At 45.0% G+C, this 15,825-nt stretch overlaps 1 protein-coding gene across 1 annotated transcript in view; it reads left to right on the top strand.

The window, feature by feature from the left end:
• The window catches only part of RFX3 (regulatory factor X, 3 (influences HLA class II expression)), a 174,290-nt gene that overhangs the window by 108,617 nt on the left and 49,848 nt on the right, over nucleotides 1–15,825 (top strand). The window contains exons 7-10 of the mRNA XM_006881317.1: nucleotides 4,961–5,082; nucleotides 6,832–6,944; nucleotides 14,549–14,664; nucleotides 15,121–15,275. Coding sequence (XP_006881379.1) covers nucleotides 4,961–5,082; nucleotides 6,832–6,944; nucleotides 14,549–14,664; nucleotides 15,121–15,275 — 506 coding nt within the window. The remainder of the gene's footprint in view (nucleotides 1–4,960; nucleotides 5,083–6,831; nucleotides 6,945–14,548; nucleotides 14,665–15,120; nucleotides 15,276–15,825) is intronic.

Raw genomic sequence — 15,825 nt, forward strand, 5'->3', positions numbered from 1 at the left:
GTGGTGGTGGCGGTGGCGGCGGTGGTGGTGGTGGTGTAGGTGTACTGTCGGGTGTGGACTAACCCAGACCTGGCTCTCTAGCAGGTTCTCAGATGTAGTCATTCGCATGGGAGAAGATTACCCGTCTTTCTCCACACAGCTTCTGGTGAATTTGAACCGTGTACTTTTGTGAATCTCTCGAATAAAAAAAGGCTTGGAAACAGGAGTGGCAGCCACTTCCAAAAAAAATAAGCTTGTCTCCAGAAATTCTATGAACTTGGAGAAAAGATGAAAGATTTGCGTTCAAGACTTTGGTTCATCGGGTTGCTCTGGGTCTTCTATGACTCTATGGCACGTAACAGCAACAACAATAACCTTTACATTAGGGAGCTCTGGTGGCCTAATGGCGAGAAGCTGTGCTGCAATCCTGAAGGCCTACGGTTCGAGGCCACCAGCTACTCCGTGGGAGAAGGATGGGCAGTCTCCTCCCATGTGATTTACTGCCTCTGAAAACCCAAGGGAGGGTCAGCTCTGTGTTGGTTCCAGCTGTATGGTACACAATCACAACAACAACCACCTTTGCATTGACAGCACAGTTTCTTACCACTAAACCACTAGAGCTTCCTCAACAACGTAGAGATTATTCATAATCTAGAGGTATTCTGGACATTCACAAGGAGCCCTGGCAACACAGTCCAACACTGTGTTGGGCGTTAACTGAAAAGCCATCAGTTGGAATTCAGCAGCTTCTCCACAACAGAAGGGTGGGCAGTTTCCTGCTCAGAGACGTACAGCCTCGGAACCCCAGTGGAGGGTCTCATGAGCCACAGCTGTCCTGACAGCACTGGGTGTATTCCTGGATGGTCACAGTCAGAGTGGCATCAAGGGATGCCTTCTCACTTTGAAAGCATGGGATACTACGCAGGCGCCGTTGTCTTTGTGGTCCGTTCATGTTGAGATCCTGTGGTTCATTTTAAACATCAGGTCTAAAGACTTTCTGAACTCGTTTATTCAAAGAGCAGTTCAGTCTTGGTAGAAGCAGGTGGTTCTAACTGTACTAATGATCAATAAGCGCCAGGATTTAGCCTTCAGGGTTAGGACAGGATCCAGCAATTCAAACGCCAGTTCTTTGCTGTGCGGTCAGAACCGACTCCCAGCTGCCCCTCCAGTGCATTTTCCAACGCTGTAAAAAGGTGCCTAGGGGAGATGCCAGCTCTGTCCCCCACAGCCTCCAGGGGATTCGAACCACCGAAGAGCCATGGCCTTTTGCTAACAGCACAGCTCCTCCAGGCAGTGCCACCACAGCTCCTCGATCATGATCCGCGACCTTGACATTCATTTAGAAAATAGTAGCCTCATGACCCAGTGGGGAGCCCAACACTGTACAAACAAAATAATCATACAATGTCTAGAGTGTTAGACATCTTGACAACTCTGTATTTTGTATTTTATGTGCATATCATTTGGCTGCTTCAAAGGGACTTTTTCAAATTATTCACTTCATCTGCTGAAAATCTTTTTTCCCAGGGTGCTGTTAGTTGAATGTGACGGTAACTACAGCTACCATTCATTGCCTTCACTAGTGTGCCTCGGTTTCTGTGCATGTGGAATTGTTGACAGAATGAGATCCTGCTTTACAGTAGGGTAACGACTGGCCACGTCCTAAATAACAGCTCTGACTAACCCCGTGGGGAAGATGCCTAATCATTTTCCCCCTCTCCGTGTTAGCGGCAGCTTTCATGCATACACTCGGCTATTAAAACATTAGTGTTTCTTTGATTTCTTAATCATTAACAACTTCAGCTTTGATTGCCCATGGAGTTGCAAGCTGTTAAAATTATCATTTGCCTCTCACTGATTTTGCAACCAAGTACTGTTTCTTCTTTTGAGACCATGCAGGTCTTTCTTGGCACACACACAACTCAGGAGCTTAAGGATCTACTACAAGAAAAAGTACTCAGAGATCATGAATTTGCCAATTAAATGAGGATTAAGCGGAGGGTATCTTAACTACTAACAAGTTCAGCTTTTAAATGGACCCAACAGAGGGGTTTTGTTTTTATTTTGTTTTAAAATAGAACTCTATCCCGTTGTTTACAGTGTGGCATCTATAGTGACTATTTGGTAATGAGACAGAGAGGTATAATTAGAATAAGTATAATAGATCCGTTTTAGTAATGAAAGTGAGGCCAGCTAAATTCAGCCAGAATGAAAGAAAATGTTAGCCCATCCTACAAGTCAGTAAAATATTTAAAAAGCATTTTAGAACAGTTCTACAGACCTACCAGACCACACCGTTGGGTGCCTTAGACAGAATACTTAATAAATTATTGAACTGACTTGTTTGTTAAGATTTATTAATGGCAGGGGAAAGTTTGTTAAGGTTTATTAATGTTATTAATGTTAAGGTTTGTTAATGGCACTTACCTCACACATTCCTTCATCCATCCATCCACCCATATTAAGACATTTATTTATACTTTGAAAGTAGTTTAGGGATCTCTGGTAGCTTAATGTTAAGGAGTAACGCTGGCAACCTAAAGAACCGTGGTTCAAATCCACCAGCTGCTTCATGGGAGAAAGATGGGTGATCTCCCGTGTGATTTATTGCCTCTGAAAATCTGTGGGAGGGTTGGTTCTGATCAGTTCCAATCCCACAGTTCACAACAAGCACAATAAAAATTGCTTACCTAGGGAGGAAATAGAATTTTTTTTTTTCTTAAGAGAAAGACAGCCTTTTGTGGTGTGGATTTACTTCTACACCACTGACCTGGAGGAATCTGGGCTTCCCACTCAGTACGGTTCTTTTGAACCAAATTCTACTTCCTTTTTCAATTCATTTAGCACATGTATCGGGTTCTACAGGACAAAGGCAGGTTGGCAAAGCAAAGCTGAGAATCTCTTCATATATCATCCCATACTTAATAATCTGCATTAAAACTTGATATATTACTAGCATTTTTTTCTTCTTAAAATAAATTTCACATTTTTTAAACCCATTGTTTTAACTGTGTGACTCCCAAACTCCATTAACATAAACCAATCTCTTTTATAAGTGATAGGAAATTTCATAGATGGAAAAATGGAGGTCAAAATCTAATGTTTCCTGGGATAACCGAATCTTGTCGAGAAAGTCCCCTCGGTGAAGGAAGCGTAAGTGCCCTCGTGTCTGTCAGAGCAGAGTGGCTGGTGCCTCACCGCACTCAGAATTCCTACATGAGGCTTCTTGGCCTCTCTAAGCTGGTTCTTTCGGGAGGAAAAAACTGGAAAATGTTCAATTTTTCACAAATGGCTCTTCTAAGTGCATCTCGGTGATAACTTTTCTGGCATTTTCTAGTAGGGCCCTAATTGAAAAGTGCTTTTCCAGATGGTCTTTCTATTAAATAAAAGAGCAGCTTTGAGTTATTTTGTAGCTTGGAGAGGAAAAAAAAAATAGCAACCAGCATATGGGTGATGAGAGGTCATCACTGAAATTATTACCATAAGCTTGAGAGATGTTGCAGCCTCCTCACCCCACTTCACTTTTCCTTGTTTTCATTCCCGTAATTCTCTGTGAGGCCATTTCTATAAGAAGTAAGTGGGGCTATCATTATGTGTGACTTTGCAATCTTCCTGGAGGTTTCATTTATCTAAGTGAAGATTCTCGCGCTTCAAGAGTGAACCATTTCCTGAAGCCGCCTGAGCATAAGTCAGCGTCATGCCACGAGGTCCCTCCGGCTGATACCTTTGCTAGAGTGCAGGTACCTTTGTGCCTCATCTGTCCGCATAGTACAGACCCAGCTGCCCATAGTGACGCCAGGTGAGCGATGCAGTTGACTTCTGGTGCTGTTGGTGGAATCTGGTGGTTGATGGTGAGCGTTGGGATGGATGAAAGGACAAACACACAGAAAAGTGTGAACAGTTGTCAGGTGCTGTAGAGATGAGTATGACGCACAGCCACCCCAGGAGCACCAGGTCTGCACCCTGTCCTAGCCTGCGCCGTCCTCACGCTGCCTGACGCACGAGAGAGCCCATTGCGGCAGTCACTGTGTCGGTCCACCTGGTTGAGGGTCTCCCTCTCCTTTGCTGACCCTCCGCCTTTCCAAGCATCACATCCCTCTCAAAGCCATAGCCTCATCTAGCAACACGCCCAAAATACTAAGATGTTTCTTTTCTTTAGACTTACCTGTTATTTCCAAATTTCTAAAAATGATCAAATAAGCAATCTTAGAAAAGGAAGCCTTACTCATTTCTTGTTTTCTGTTTGTCGTTCCTATGTCAGGGTTCTTCTCCCAAGTCGTCTTGCCTTATTCATGCTGGTGACACCCATTTCTCTGTCTTAGCAGTATGGAACAGGCATACTCGCATGTGGCCAGGATCTAAACATAAATGCATAACTATGACTGAATTCTTTTGTTTAAATTTGGCTTTCATACTTTGATCAAGTCTGGATCATAAATAAAAATGGATTTAGCCACACTGGTACTTACCGTTCTTTGTATTGGCACATACATGGATAGAGTCCATGGAGGTGACTGAAAATGTGTGAGGGAAGCCTTAGGCTGTAAGGGGAACAGAATGGCAGATGATATAGAGCGAGTCACATAGCGGATATATTAATTAACAGAAATCCCTTCATTAAATTTCTTGGGCCTTGAGCCTTTGACTTAGTTCAGGTAGAAGTTCCAACTTCCTTAAAATGTTGCCATCTTGATACATTGAACCTTCAAAACAACACTGACCCTTTGTGTTAAAACTCTCACTATGTACAACCTTGCTGCCGCTATACAAAGAAATACTTCATTCATTCTTAGGTAAATTTCTAGAGTTTCCAAAATTTACACATGAGACTGTCAAAGAAAAAGAAAAGAAAAAAAATCCAGTGTCTTGAGCCAATAAAGATGACAGAATAAGGATGCATGCCTTGAGAGTTTGGGGTATTACCCCCAAAATGCAAGAAATAATTTGGTGTATTTGTTTTTGTTCCATCTAATATTTTCAGGTACAAGCCTATGCAGAAAGTGGATGGGGTCGCCGATGGTTTTGCAGGAAGTGGCCAGCAGACAGGCGCATCTGTTGAGCAAACTGTCATTGCCCAAAGTCAACACCATCAACAGTTCTTAGGTATGTTAGAGTGGAACGCCTCTCAGTCAAGTTTGAGGCGCAAATCCTAATGCTGTCAGAATTTCAAAAGCAGAGCAACTTGAAAGTGATCTTTTCTCCAAGTGCAGTAACTTATTACAGATGGTAATCTCATGGAAAGTTTTTTGTGTCTGTGCTGGAGCTAAGCGCATCATATGATACTTCGAGTTCGTACCTACTTTTTCATGTTAACTAGAGCTTTTTTTAAGTTTTAATCTCAAGCTGTTTAGGATTTTTAAATACATATGCGTTGAGGACACAGTACTCATTGCTATCATACTTTTTTTTTCCAGAATTTATATTCATTGGGCTTCTGAGATCAAAATTGTATTGTGTGTATTTTCAGTAGGAACTTCAGTTGCCAAAATGAATTCTTTTCTGTGTGTGGAATTGGATGTACTTACAGCCTCGGTGGAGAAACGTGATGTCAGACGTTCATGGTTCAGTTTACTCTCTTGACTTGGTCACAGACCCAGTACTTTCAGTGCTTATAATTCGGTGGATGGTGCACAGTTCTTGTTATTAAAAGAGTAGAATGTGGAACGTCATTTTCCCGCCAGAGCCAAAGATGCAGGGCCAGCACTGTGACGGGCACTGTGATGGGCAGGTGTTCTAGAGGCCAGTGTGTATCACTTCCATGCACAGATTGAGAGGAGTAGAAGTTGTCGTAGCGTGCATGTGTGTATGCGTCTTTGTGTGTGTGTGCATACACGTATTTACATGTCTGTGTGGGCTTTCTGACAGACACAATTCTTATTGGTTATCAGCTCACTGTCAATACTCGGGCAAAATAGCTGTGGTAGTGATGCCCCACCTAATAGACTTAAGTCAATTCATGGGGACTCTTGAGCTCTCAGTAAGAATAGTGACATTATTATTATTGGTGATGATGAGTTGTTATTTCATTTATGATCTTGGAAGAACAAAGCATTTCCTTTATCACCCAGAAGCAATGCAAGCCCCTTTGGTGCCTTGCTAATCATAGATTCAAACACAGACACGGCCTTGCATTAACTCTGCAAAGCAGCTGAAGAGAAGGCAGAGACTGGCTCTGTACATGTCTCCTTCATCCCAAGGGGCGGCCATGTGATGTCCAGATGCTCTGTGAATAGGGACGAGCAGTGAGGGTCAGAACAGGTCCACCCGCCTGTTCCTGTGTCCAGGCAGCCAGTTCCATATCGTGTCCCAGGGGACAATGTACTTACTGATAGAACACCAGCATCCCACACATTGAACCGTGACGGTTAGTGTTATTTTTGTCATATTCTTTGTTTATAGTTCTTTCATCTTATGATTATATAAGAGATATGCACATATCAGGTTTAAGGCTAGATTTATTCCTTTTTTACTTTTTTAAATAACATATAAGAGAAAACTAAAACGTGTCACCAGCAAACTCGAGATACCTTTCTGTCAAGAAAGTCTTATTTTGAGAGACATTGTGATATGATCTTTCCAGTATAATTGTAAGGACAGTACAGTCTCCACAATATTTTTAGGGATGTTCCCTCTGCTTAAATGCTCCGGACAAGCTGTTGATAAGGCTTGCTTTCTCTGCTGCTGCCGCTGCTAAATTTCTCTTGCAAAATACTAATGTGAAAAGCCTTTGCTCACTGGACCGCTGACCTGGAATTTTCTTTTCCTTTTTAGCCTTCTTAAACTTTCCCTCATTAATTTGTAATTGGCACCATCCTCAATTACTTTTTTTCTGTCATGTTGTCATGGTAACAGATGCATCTCGAGCCCTCCCAGAGTTTGGAGAAGTTGAAATCTCTTCTCTGCCAGATGGCACTACCTTCGAGGATATCAAGTCACTGCAAAGTCTTTATCGAGAGCACTGTGAGGTGAGTCTTTTCAAACATAGCATGGGCACACACCAAGCTTGGCCAGACAACTTGCTAAAATACTGCAACGAGGCTTATTCTTGGAGGACAGATGAAGTTAGTTCTCGTTTCTGTAAGCGCTAATAAATTAGTTTTTCTTCTTTCTTGTTGCCTCAGTGTAGAGGTGTAAAAAGCAGGAAATACATTTTCGGCTTCATCTTTTTCTAATATGAATTCTTTGATTCTGCAGTTCACATGGGAATGTTTATCTGCAAATATACTTATATGTGAGTTTGCACAAGGCGCTTGTGGCATTGTGATTTTCACTGTGTTTATTTTTTTTATTAAATGTGTTGCTTATAATTGGTTATAACTTCAGGGTCTCATAGGAATTAGAGCAGTGCTTTTTGTGAGAATGGAATACTATACAGCCATTAACAGTAGGAGGCAACTTTCCATTTCCTACTAAGGCACAGTCTCCAGGATTTAATGTTAAGAAGGGGGAATGATGCTAAACAGTGCGTGTAGCATCTCATTTGAGTGGAAAGATCATGTACTCTCATCTCTGGTAGGATGTTCCCAATGACCACATTTGTGTAGAGAACTCCGTGACCTGAGTCAAGACAGAGAGATGCCGTTTTAAGTATATCCTTTCTACCTTTTGCCTGGGAAGCATGCCTTTCTATTAAAAAAGAATTTCTGGGGATGTTTAAGAAAGTACATTAGATGTTCCTCACCCAGATCACTGAAGCTCTAGTTATGCTTATTTTATCTTATTTTTGTGATTCATGAAGGTTTTGGTGGAGTCCTGGTGGTGTGATGGTTTAAGTGCCCGACGTGTAATCAAAAAGTCGGTAGTTCAAAATCAGCCAATGACTCTGGCATTCTGTCCCCACAAAGACTGCAGCCTCAGAAGCCCCATGCGGCAGGCGGTTCTGTTCTGTCCCCCAGGGTCACCTGGACTCAGAATCGGCTCAAGAGCACAAAACAAGGTTTGCGTGGGAGTTTTCCACCCATCTCTTCCTCCCTTGCAAGCCTCCCCTTCCAGCGTGGATCGTTCCCAGCGAGCTCTCTAGTCTTGCACCTGCAGCTCACCTGGTGGTGGCATCAGGTCCATCCCAGCTCATTGCACAGTGATCTTTGTGCACCAGAGAACCGCTTCCCCAGAAGGCTGCCCAGACCTTTATCCCTACGGGGAGGTTGGCATGTCTTTCTCCTGGAACGCCAGCCGCCCAATTAATAGACACCCAGCCTCAGAGCTCCTTGTCCTCTGGTGAAAGGGGGTAATGAGTTGTCCTAAGTTCTCCCACGTGCCTCTCCTTTGGGCAGAAGATTCGATTTAGACCACAGGTAACTTTATTTCAGGGACATTTATGATCTGCTTTGGAGATAAAGGTGGTCCTTGGGATTTCGTGGGCAGACCCCCATCCGTTGCCAATGTAGTGGGCTCAGGAGTGCTCACTCACAACCCTCCCAGGTGGCTTTTCTCTCCAGAACGGAGAGCTGCTTGAGGAAGCCCGAGCGCTGGTCAAGAGTGCCACGTTATTAACCACCAGCGGCAGCTTCTGGCCTTTCGAACACCGCATGTGCCCCTGTTTTCCTCTACGCAGCCTGTTAATTTGTTCTCGAGTTTTTATATGCTTTTTGAATATGCTTTTTCCAATACTGGAGAGTGTCTGCAGGGACCATTACATCTGGAAATTAGTCATTTCTACATCTCCCAGTGTATCCTGTAAAGTTCTGCTCAGGTTCCCTAAGCAGTTCCCGTACATTAAAACGGGCCCTGCTTTACACAAAAACAACCTAAAAACAAACGACTCCACCACCATCGCGTGGATTCCACTCTTGGTGACTGTAGCAGCCACAATAGAAATGTCCCATAGAACTCCCAAGGCCTTGAGTCATTAAGGAAGCACACTGCCTCTTTCTCTTGAGGAGCATCTGGTAGTCTTGAACTGTTTAACTTTTCCTTAGCAGCCCAGCATTTAACCCCAAGACCCCTTGTAAAAGCAACCTACACCTGTATAATTGGGAGCATGACTATATGCTAGAGAACATGCACGGAGATTATTCAAGTGACAAATTCCTCCAATATGATTATGATGTAATTTGCATTGTAAAACTTTCGTTAGCATAACAAATTTTCAGAAATAAATATGCTCCCCTCTGGTGCCCTAGTAAGTAAGGAGTTGGCACTGGCAGCCCAAAGGCAGGCAGCTTGAATCCAACAGCTGCTCTGCAGGAAGAAGGTGGACGGTCTCCTCTTGTGACATTTGCAACCTCTGAAAACTCACTGGAGGGTTAGCTATGCATCAGTTCCACCTTGATAGCAATGAGTTTGAGCTTGAGAAATAGATACAGACATAATAGTAAATGATCTGTGCAGGAAAAGACATAACTCGTACTTATGTTAGAGTTCTCAGGTTATGCCAAAGTTCATGCCATCTCTGATGGGGCAGAGGGACATATATAAAAGTGGATGTGGATTCCTTTTTCCTGTCTAACTTCTGAACTTTGACAGGGCAGTTTCCCGAGTCTTAATGTGGTCTTGTAAACAGCCATTTCCTCTCAGCCTGCAGAATATGGACTATTTTAACCTGTGTTTGTTCCTATATTCTAGTCTGAACATATTTGTAAGTGGGTGGACAAATGAAGGAATGTTTTATTCATTTGTAGAACTATCTTAAATAAGGCTGATATGAAAGTCCTTTTCAAAAGTTATTTGGGATTATTTTATTTGAATGATACTACACTTAAGATGCTCTAAAATCTTTAACTTGCGTTTATTTTTAAAAGAAATATTTTGAAATATACCTGGTTTAGCTGTTTTGTGGTTATTTGCCTAAATTTTATTTTGGTGAAATCCATGTAGCAGAACTTTTCCATCTTAACCAAAACCAATCTCTAGCACTGAATTTATTGCATTTACTTTCACCCGACTCTGCTGTGCTTAAGAGTCCTGGTGTCATAGTTTGTAACACGTTGGTCTGCTCACCAAAGTGTCAGCAGTTCGAATCTACCTGTCACTCTATGGGAGAAAATAGGCAGTGTCTTCCTGTAGATTTTACAACTTTGGAAATTGATGGAGGTTCGCTCTAAGGTATCAACGTGATGACAGTGGGCTTTGAGATACATTCATCACCCTATTCATGTGCAGTTTTACATCAGTCCAGACAAAAATTCGACATCCATGTACCCACTCCTCCCAGTCCCTGTCCCTGGTAACCACCAGTAAAGTGTGGTCTCTATTCGAGACATGTCATAGAAGAAAGATTTTGTAATACTTATCCTTTTGAGTCTGACTTATTTAACGTAATGTTTTAAAAGTTCATCCATGTCATAGCATGGGCAGAATTTTCTTTTTCTTTATGGTTGAATTCTGGCCCATTGCATGCACCTCCCACGTTCTTTTTATCCAGACATCTGTGGATGGACTCTTCGTTTGCTTCCACTTTTCAGCTGTTTTGAACATTGGTGTTTCGGTGTCTGTTCACATCCCACCTTTGACATTTCTTGGATGAATAGAATTCCCTAGGAGTGGAATTGATGAGTCACGTGGTCGTTTTGAATAATTGTCCCTGAATTCCATAATAGCGGCACCATTGTACATTTTCACAGTAGATAACGCAGGGATTCTACTCACAGCCCTCTAACTTCTTTAAAGAGTGAATAAATAATAATTTATTGTGTTTTAGGAGAACATTTACTCAATAAATCAATTCCCCTTTAAATAAAAAAAATATACTTTATTATTAGCAAATTTTATTTATTAATGGGAAGCGCTGGTGACCTCGTGGTAAGGAGCTGTGTTGGCAGTCCAAAGGTAAATGGTTCGAATTCACCAGTTGCTCCACAGGAGGAAGACAGGCAGTTTTATTTCATGTGGTTTACTGCCTCTGAAAACCTGCTGGGAAGGTCAAGTGTGGGTTGGTTCTGACTCGACAGCACACAACAAAAACAACATTTTCATTAATAAAATACTCATCTAAAGCTTGTACCTCAAGTAAGATATGCCTTTAACTATTTTTATAAATATCACTTCATTAATAAAAAATATATTTTTATTGTTAATACCATGAGTAAAATATTTTATTGTGTTTTAGTTCAAGGTTGCACAATACATCAGATTCCCCTTTAAACATTTTTATGCATTGACGTTGGTTACACTTTTCGTACTGTTGATCCTGTTTCCTTTCATCTAGCTTCCCTTTGCCGCCTTGCCTCCTCACCTTTGTTTTGGGGTAAATGTTTACCAGCTGGTCACATGTAGTTCATCAGTTGAGAGAGCACATTGCTCCCAGATGATGTTGTTTATTTGGTCAGCCAATCTCTGAAGGGTGACTAGAAAGATAGCTTCAGTTCCAACTCAGAAGATACCCAGGGTGATAATCGTGGAGATTCCTCTGTTCTCTTTCAGTCCAATAGGTCTTGTTCCATGGTTTTCTTACCTTCTACCCAGGACTTTCCATCATGCCCCAGTCAGAACAGTCAGCGTTTGTTGCTGGGCACTGTGTAACTCCTCTGGTTTCAGGTTTGAGGAGGTGGTAATTCGAGTGGGCTTTTAATCCACAGATTGGTCTGCAGGATGCGAGGCCCATAGCTGGATCTTAGATGGCTACTCACAGCTCTTAAGACTGTTGAGGCAACTTACCAAATTCAGTCTCTTTATAGAACTATGTTACACTAACTGGTTAAGTTGTCCCCAGGGCTGGGGCCCTAAGGCCCCTGGTCCTACAAGTTTCTACCCTTTCCATGATATGCTATAGAAGTGGATGTATTTGCAGCACAAACAAACATGTGTACACATAAATGCAAGCAAGTGTATGTGAGGAAATGACCTTACAGTCATGTGCACTTGTATTTCCATATACATATATTCATAGTGGCTTGGGACTGTTTGGAATTTCCACCATTTGTTTATCAAAGGTATCTTCTAAGTGTCACTAGCTATGTGTGTTAAGAAATGAGAGTCATTTTCTACTCGCCTGGCTGAGACCGCCTTTTTCTTTGTTCTGACATGTGCCCAGCGCTTCCACAGTCATCTTATGGACAGAGGGTCTTAGGAAAGGTTGGGAAGCTGCCTCACACTTTTAGTGCCTCTCTGCAGTGCGCCCTGAGTTACAGTTGAGAAAGCAGCAGTAATGGTCTGTCCAATGAAAAGGCTGGGGATTTTGCCAGAATAACCAACACTGTGAGCCTGGAAAGGAGTCCTGGAGGTGCTGGAGGTTACATGTTGGGCTGCCAACTGACAGGCTGATCTCCTGAACTCGTCGGCCGACCGGGGGATCTGCTGGCCTCTCCATGGGAAGTACTTGTGCTGACCCAAAGGTGGCACCTCTGGGGGGTTGTATCCCCCAGCTGCGCTGAGGGAGAAAGATGGCAGTCTCCTTCCATGTGGTTTGCAGTCCCTGAAAACCCACTGGACGGTCAGTTCCAACTCTATGGTGGCGTGTTTTGAGTTTGAGCTGCTCTGTGGGAGAAAGCAGAGGCAGCGTGCTTCCATGGTCACAGCGTCAGGAACCCGATGGCACAGCTCTGCTCTGTCCCGTGGGGTTAGTTTGGGTTGAAATCACAGTTGACAGTGTAATGCACCCTTTCTATTCGGGACTTGAACTTTGCATTTTGAGGGGCTAATATTTAAGAGCATGGAGGGTGCTAATGGCTCCTTTCTCCAGGGTCTTCCTCTGACAATAGTTCCCACAATGTGCTCCCAAGCAAATTGTGTTGAATAACTTGAACTTGTCTCCGTGTTTCTGTAGAGGGTGTGAGTCACTCCCTGTCCTGGGCTCTGGACCAGGGCCAGGTCCACACAGTTAGAACCCTGGTCTAGGCAATACTCTTGCCTGCCATTCTCCCTGGGGCTTCTGGGGGCTGCTCTTGGCTCCCACCTCCCAGGTCACAGCAAACCCCACGTGCTGCTCTCACCTCCCAGTTCACTGCACACTCCACATGCTATTCCCACCTTCTAGTCACTGTACACACCCCACGTGCTGCTCTCACCTCCCGGCTCACTGTACACCCCACGTGCTGCTCTCACCTCCCAGTCACTGTACACCCCACGTGCTGCTCTCACCTCCCAGTCACTGTACACACCCCATGTGCTGCTCTCACCTCCCGGGTCACTGCACACCCCATGTGCTGCTCTCACCTCCCGGGTCACTGTACACACCCCACGTGCTGCTCTCACCTCCAGGCTCACTGTACACACCACGTGCTGCTCTCACCTCCCGGCTCACTGCACACCCCATGTGCTGCTCTCACCTCCCAGTCACTGTACACACCCCACGTGCTGCTCTCACCTCCCAGTCACTGTGCACACCCCACGTGCTGCTCTCACCTCCCGGCTCACTGTACACACCCCACGTGCTGCTCTTACCTCCCAGTCACTGTGCACACCTCAGCAGGAGTGCTTTACCTGTCTTCCTCCCTGGTGCTGACAAAATCAAACACATTCTACTGCCTGCATCTGTCTTTTATGCTCAGAATTAATCCGAGAACTGCATGTTCTTTGTACAAACAAGTTATTTTCTGGTCTTATGCCTGCTTTCATCCTAAGGCAAATTTATAAACTAATTGGGATGGCAGGGTGAAATTAAATTCGATCATCAAACGTTAATGGAGAAAGTGGCAGAATTTAGCTTCCACTTCATGGAAAAAAAGGGAAGAAAACATCCTTGCTGAAACTAAAAAAATGTTACTCCCCTCCATTGTTGCTGAGTTGATGCCAACTTACAGACCCCAGAAGGACAAGAGTGGAACTGTCCCGAGGGGCTTGGAGGCTGTAATCTTGCCCGTGGCAGGCTGCCACATCATTCTCCATTGGAGCAAGCAGTGGGTTCAAACCATCAGCCTTTCAGTTCGTAACCACGTGCTTCACCAATGCACCACCACGGCTCCTTGAAACTGGTTCTAGGAGGTGAAAAACTTCAGGAAGAAGAGCAAGGTGGGCCTAAAGGAGAGGGAGTAGCTTTAAGACAGTCCTCTAAAGGAGCACGTGGAGACAGGCCGGGATTCTAGGAGACCTGGGCCGGATGTAGCAGGAGACCTGCGCGAGCTGCTGGCTGTGCTGCTGGCTGGGCCCCTGTCCTGTGCAGAGGCGGGCATCTGGTCTGGGGGCCAGGCTGACCCCTGGGAACACCCTGGAGTCCTGGAAAAGTGGCCACACTCAGAGCCAGAGCTTCACTCTGTCTGACACACACAAACGCCTCCACCCTCTCAGTGTATCCTCGTGGGTGGCCAGGCTGGGGGGGCCTCGTGTGACAAAGTCTGTCTTCTACACCCTGAAGTGCCTAGAAAAAGGGGGGAAGGCAGCAAGCCTGAGGGGAAGAGGGCCTCGTGAGGGGCAAGAGCAGGGGAAGAGACGCCTGCCAGAAATGGAGGGGAGGGAGGGCAAGTGAGGAGCGAGTCCCCCCGCTTCGTGTCAGGGGTTCTGTTTCCCCTTCTGTCCCCCTCAGCCAACGTCTTTGTGTCCTTAGCTTCTGCTGTCCAAACTGAGCTCCATTTCACCACAACTCCAAACGGGGAGCCTGAAGGAGACCTTTGCCGTCGAGACCCTGCTGTGTCCGCTCTGTCCACCAGCCGCACAGGTGAAAGCCTGAGGTCACCCGCTCCCTTTTGTTTTTCAGGCGATATTGGACGTTGTTGTGAATCTCCAGTTTAGCCTGATAGAAAAATTGTGGCAAACATTCTGGCGCTACTCTCCCTCGACTCCGCCCGACGGCACCACCATGACCGAGCCCAGGTCAGAGCTCACCTTCTGCACGCTGCTCTCACGGCCGGGAGGTGGCGGAGCCATGAAAGCACAGACATGTATACCAGTTGTGAAGCTGCCTGGATGGCAGTAGGCCGCACACTGACGCCTCGGCCACTCCCTGGAGCTCTGGGCCGAGCCGGGCGCTCCCCTCTCTGTCCTCGGGGGCTCGTTCTCCCCAGTCCACGCTCCCAGTCCATCCTCTGAGCGACCACGTCTCCCAGCTGGTCTGCCTCCCTGCTGGTCCGAGTGCTAACTAAGGTGCAGGCCGCCGGGGAGTGTGCGCACCGCACACCTGTAGATCCGGCCACATGGCACCAGTGTGGTGGTGGTGCCCTCTCCCCTCAGTAATATTTGATAAACTAAAACTCTTTTTAAAGTCCATTTTTCTTTTTTTTTTTTATCCTCATTTGCCATCTATTCATTTGCTACATTTATTCACACCAGCAATCTGAGTGAAATAGAAAGTCGACTTCCGAAAGCAAAGCTGATAACCCTGTGCAAACATGAGTCTATCCTGAAATGGATGTGTAACTGTGACCACGGGATGTACCAGGCTCTGGTGGAGATCCTCATCCCCGACGTCCTTAGACCCATTCCTAGTAAGTTACACGCAGACGAGTGTGGATGCTTGTGTTCTCGTGCCTTCCACCCAGGACGGTTTGGGGCAGTGGCTTTGCAGCCCGGCGTGATTCTGATCTTGTTGACATGTGCTGAAGAGAAAACAGGCAACCCAGAGGATAGGGAGGGGGAGGGGAAAGCAACCTCAAGCAAACCTGTAGTCAAAGGGGGAGAAACTGTTAGTCTTTCTCTGTTTTCCAGTCTTTTCTTTGCCTTTTGATTAGAAAGCCCCAAGAACTCCCAGGCCAGTCACATAAGAATTCGTTAGTTCTCCTGGGAACATCGCTCCTCTTCTTAAATGCCTAAATTACTGGGGGGTAAAAATCCATAATTCTCAGGCCTGCCTCCTGTATAGTTGCTTCTGCTTGGAAATGAGTTTATCTCGGTTTCCAGGGAAGTTGAATTCCCTTATAGAAGGTTCCCTTTGTCACCAGCATCGTGTTAAGAAAAGTGCAACGGCTATTTCCATTAACAGGAATGGTTAACTGGCATTTTGAGAGAACAATCTCTATAACCGCACAAGCATTGTAG

This window comes from Elephantulus edwardii, unplaced genomic scaffold (genome assembly GCF_000299155.1).
Source record: "Elephantulus edwardii isolate Elephantulus edwardi_28Jun2011 unplaced genomic scaffold, EleEdw1.0 scaffold00014, whole genome shotgun sequence".
In the NCBI taxonomy this organism is placed as follows: Eukaryota; Metazoa; Chordata; class Mammalia; order Macroscelidea; family Macroscelididae; genus Elephantulus; species Elephantulus edwardii.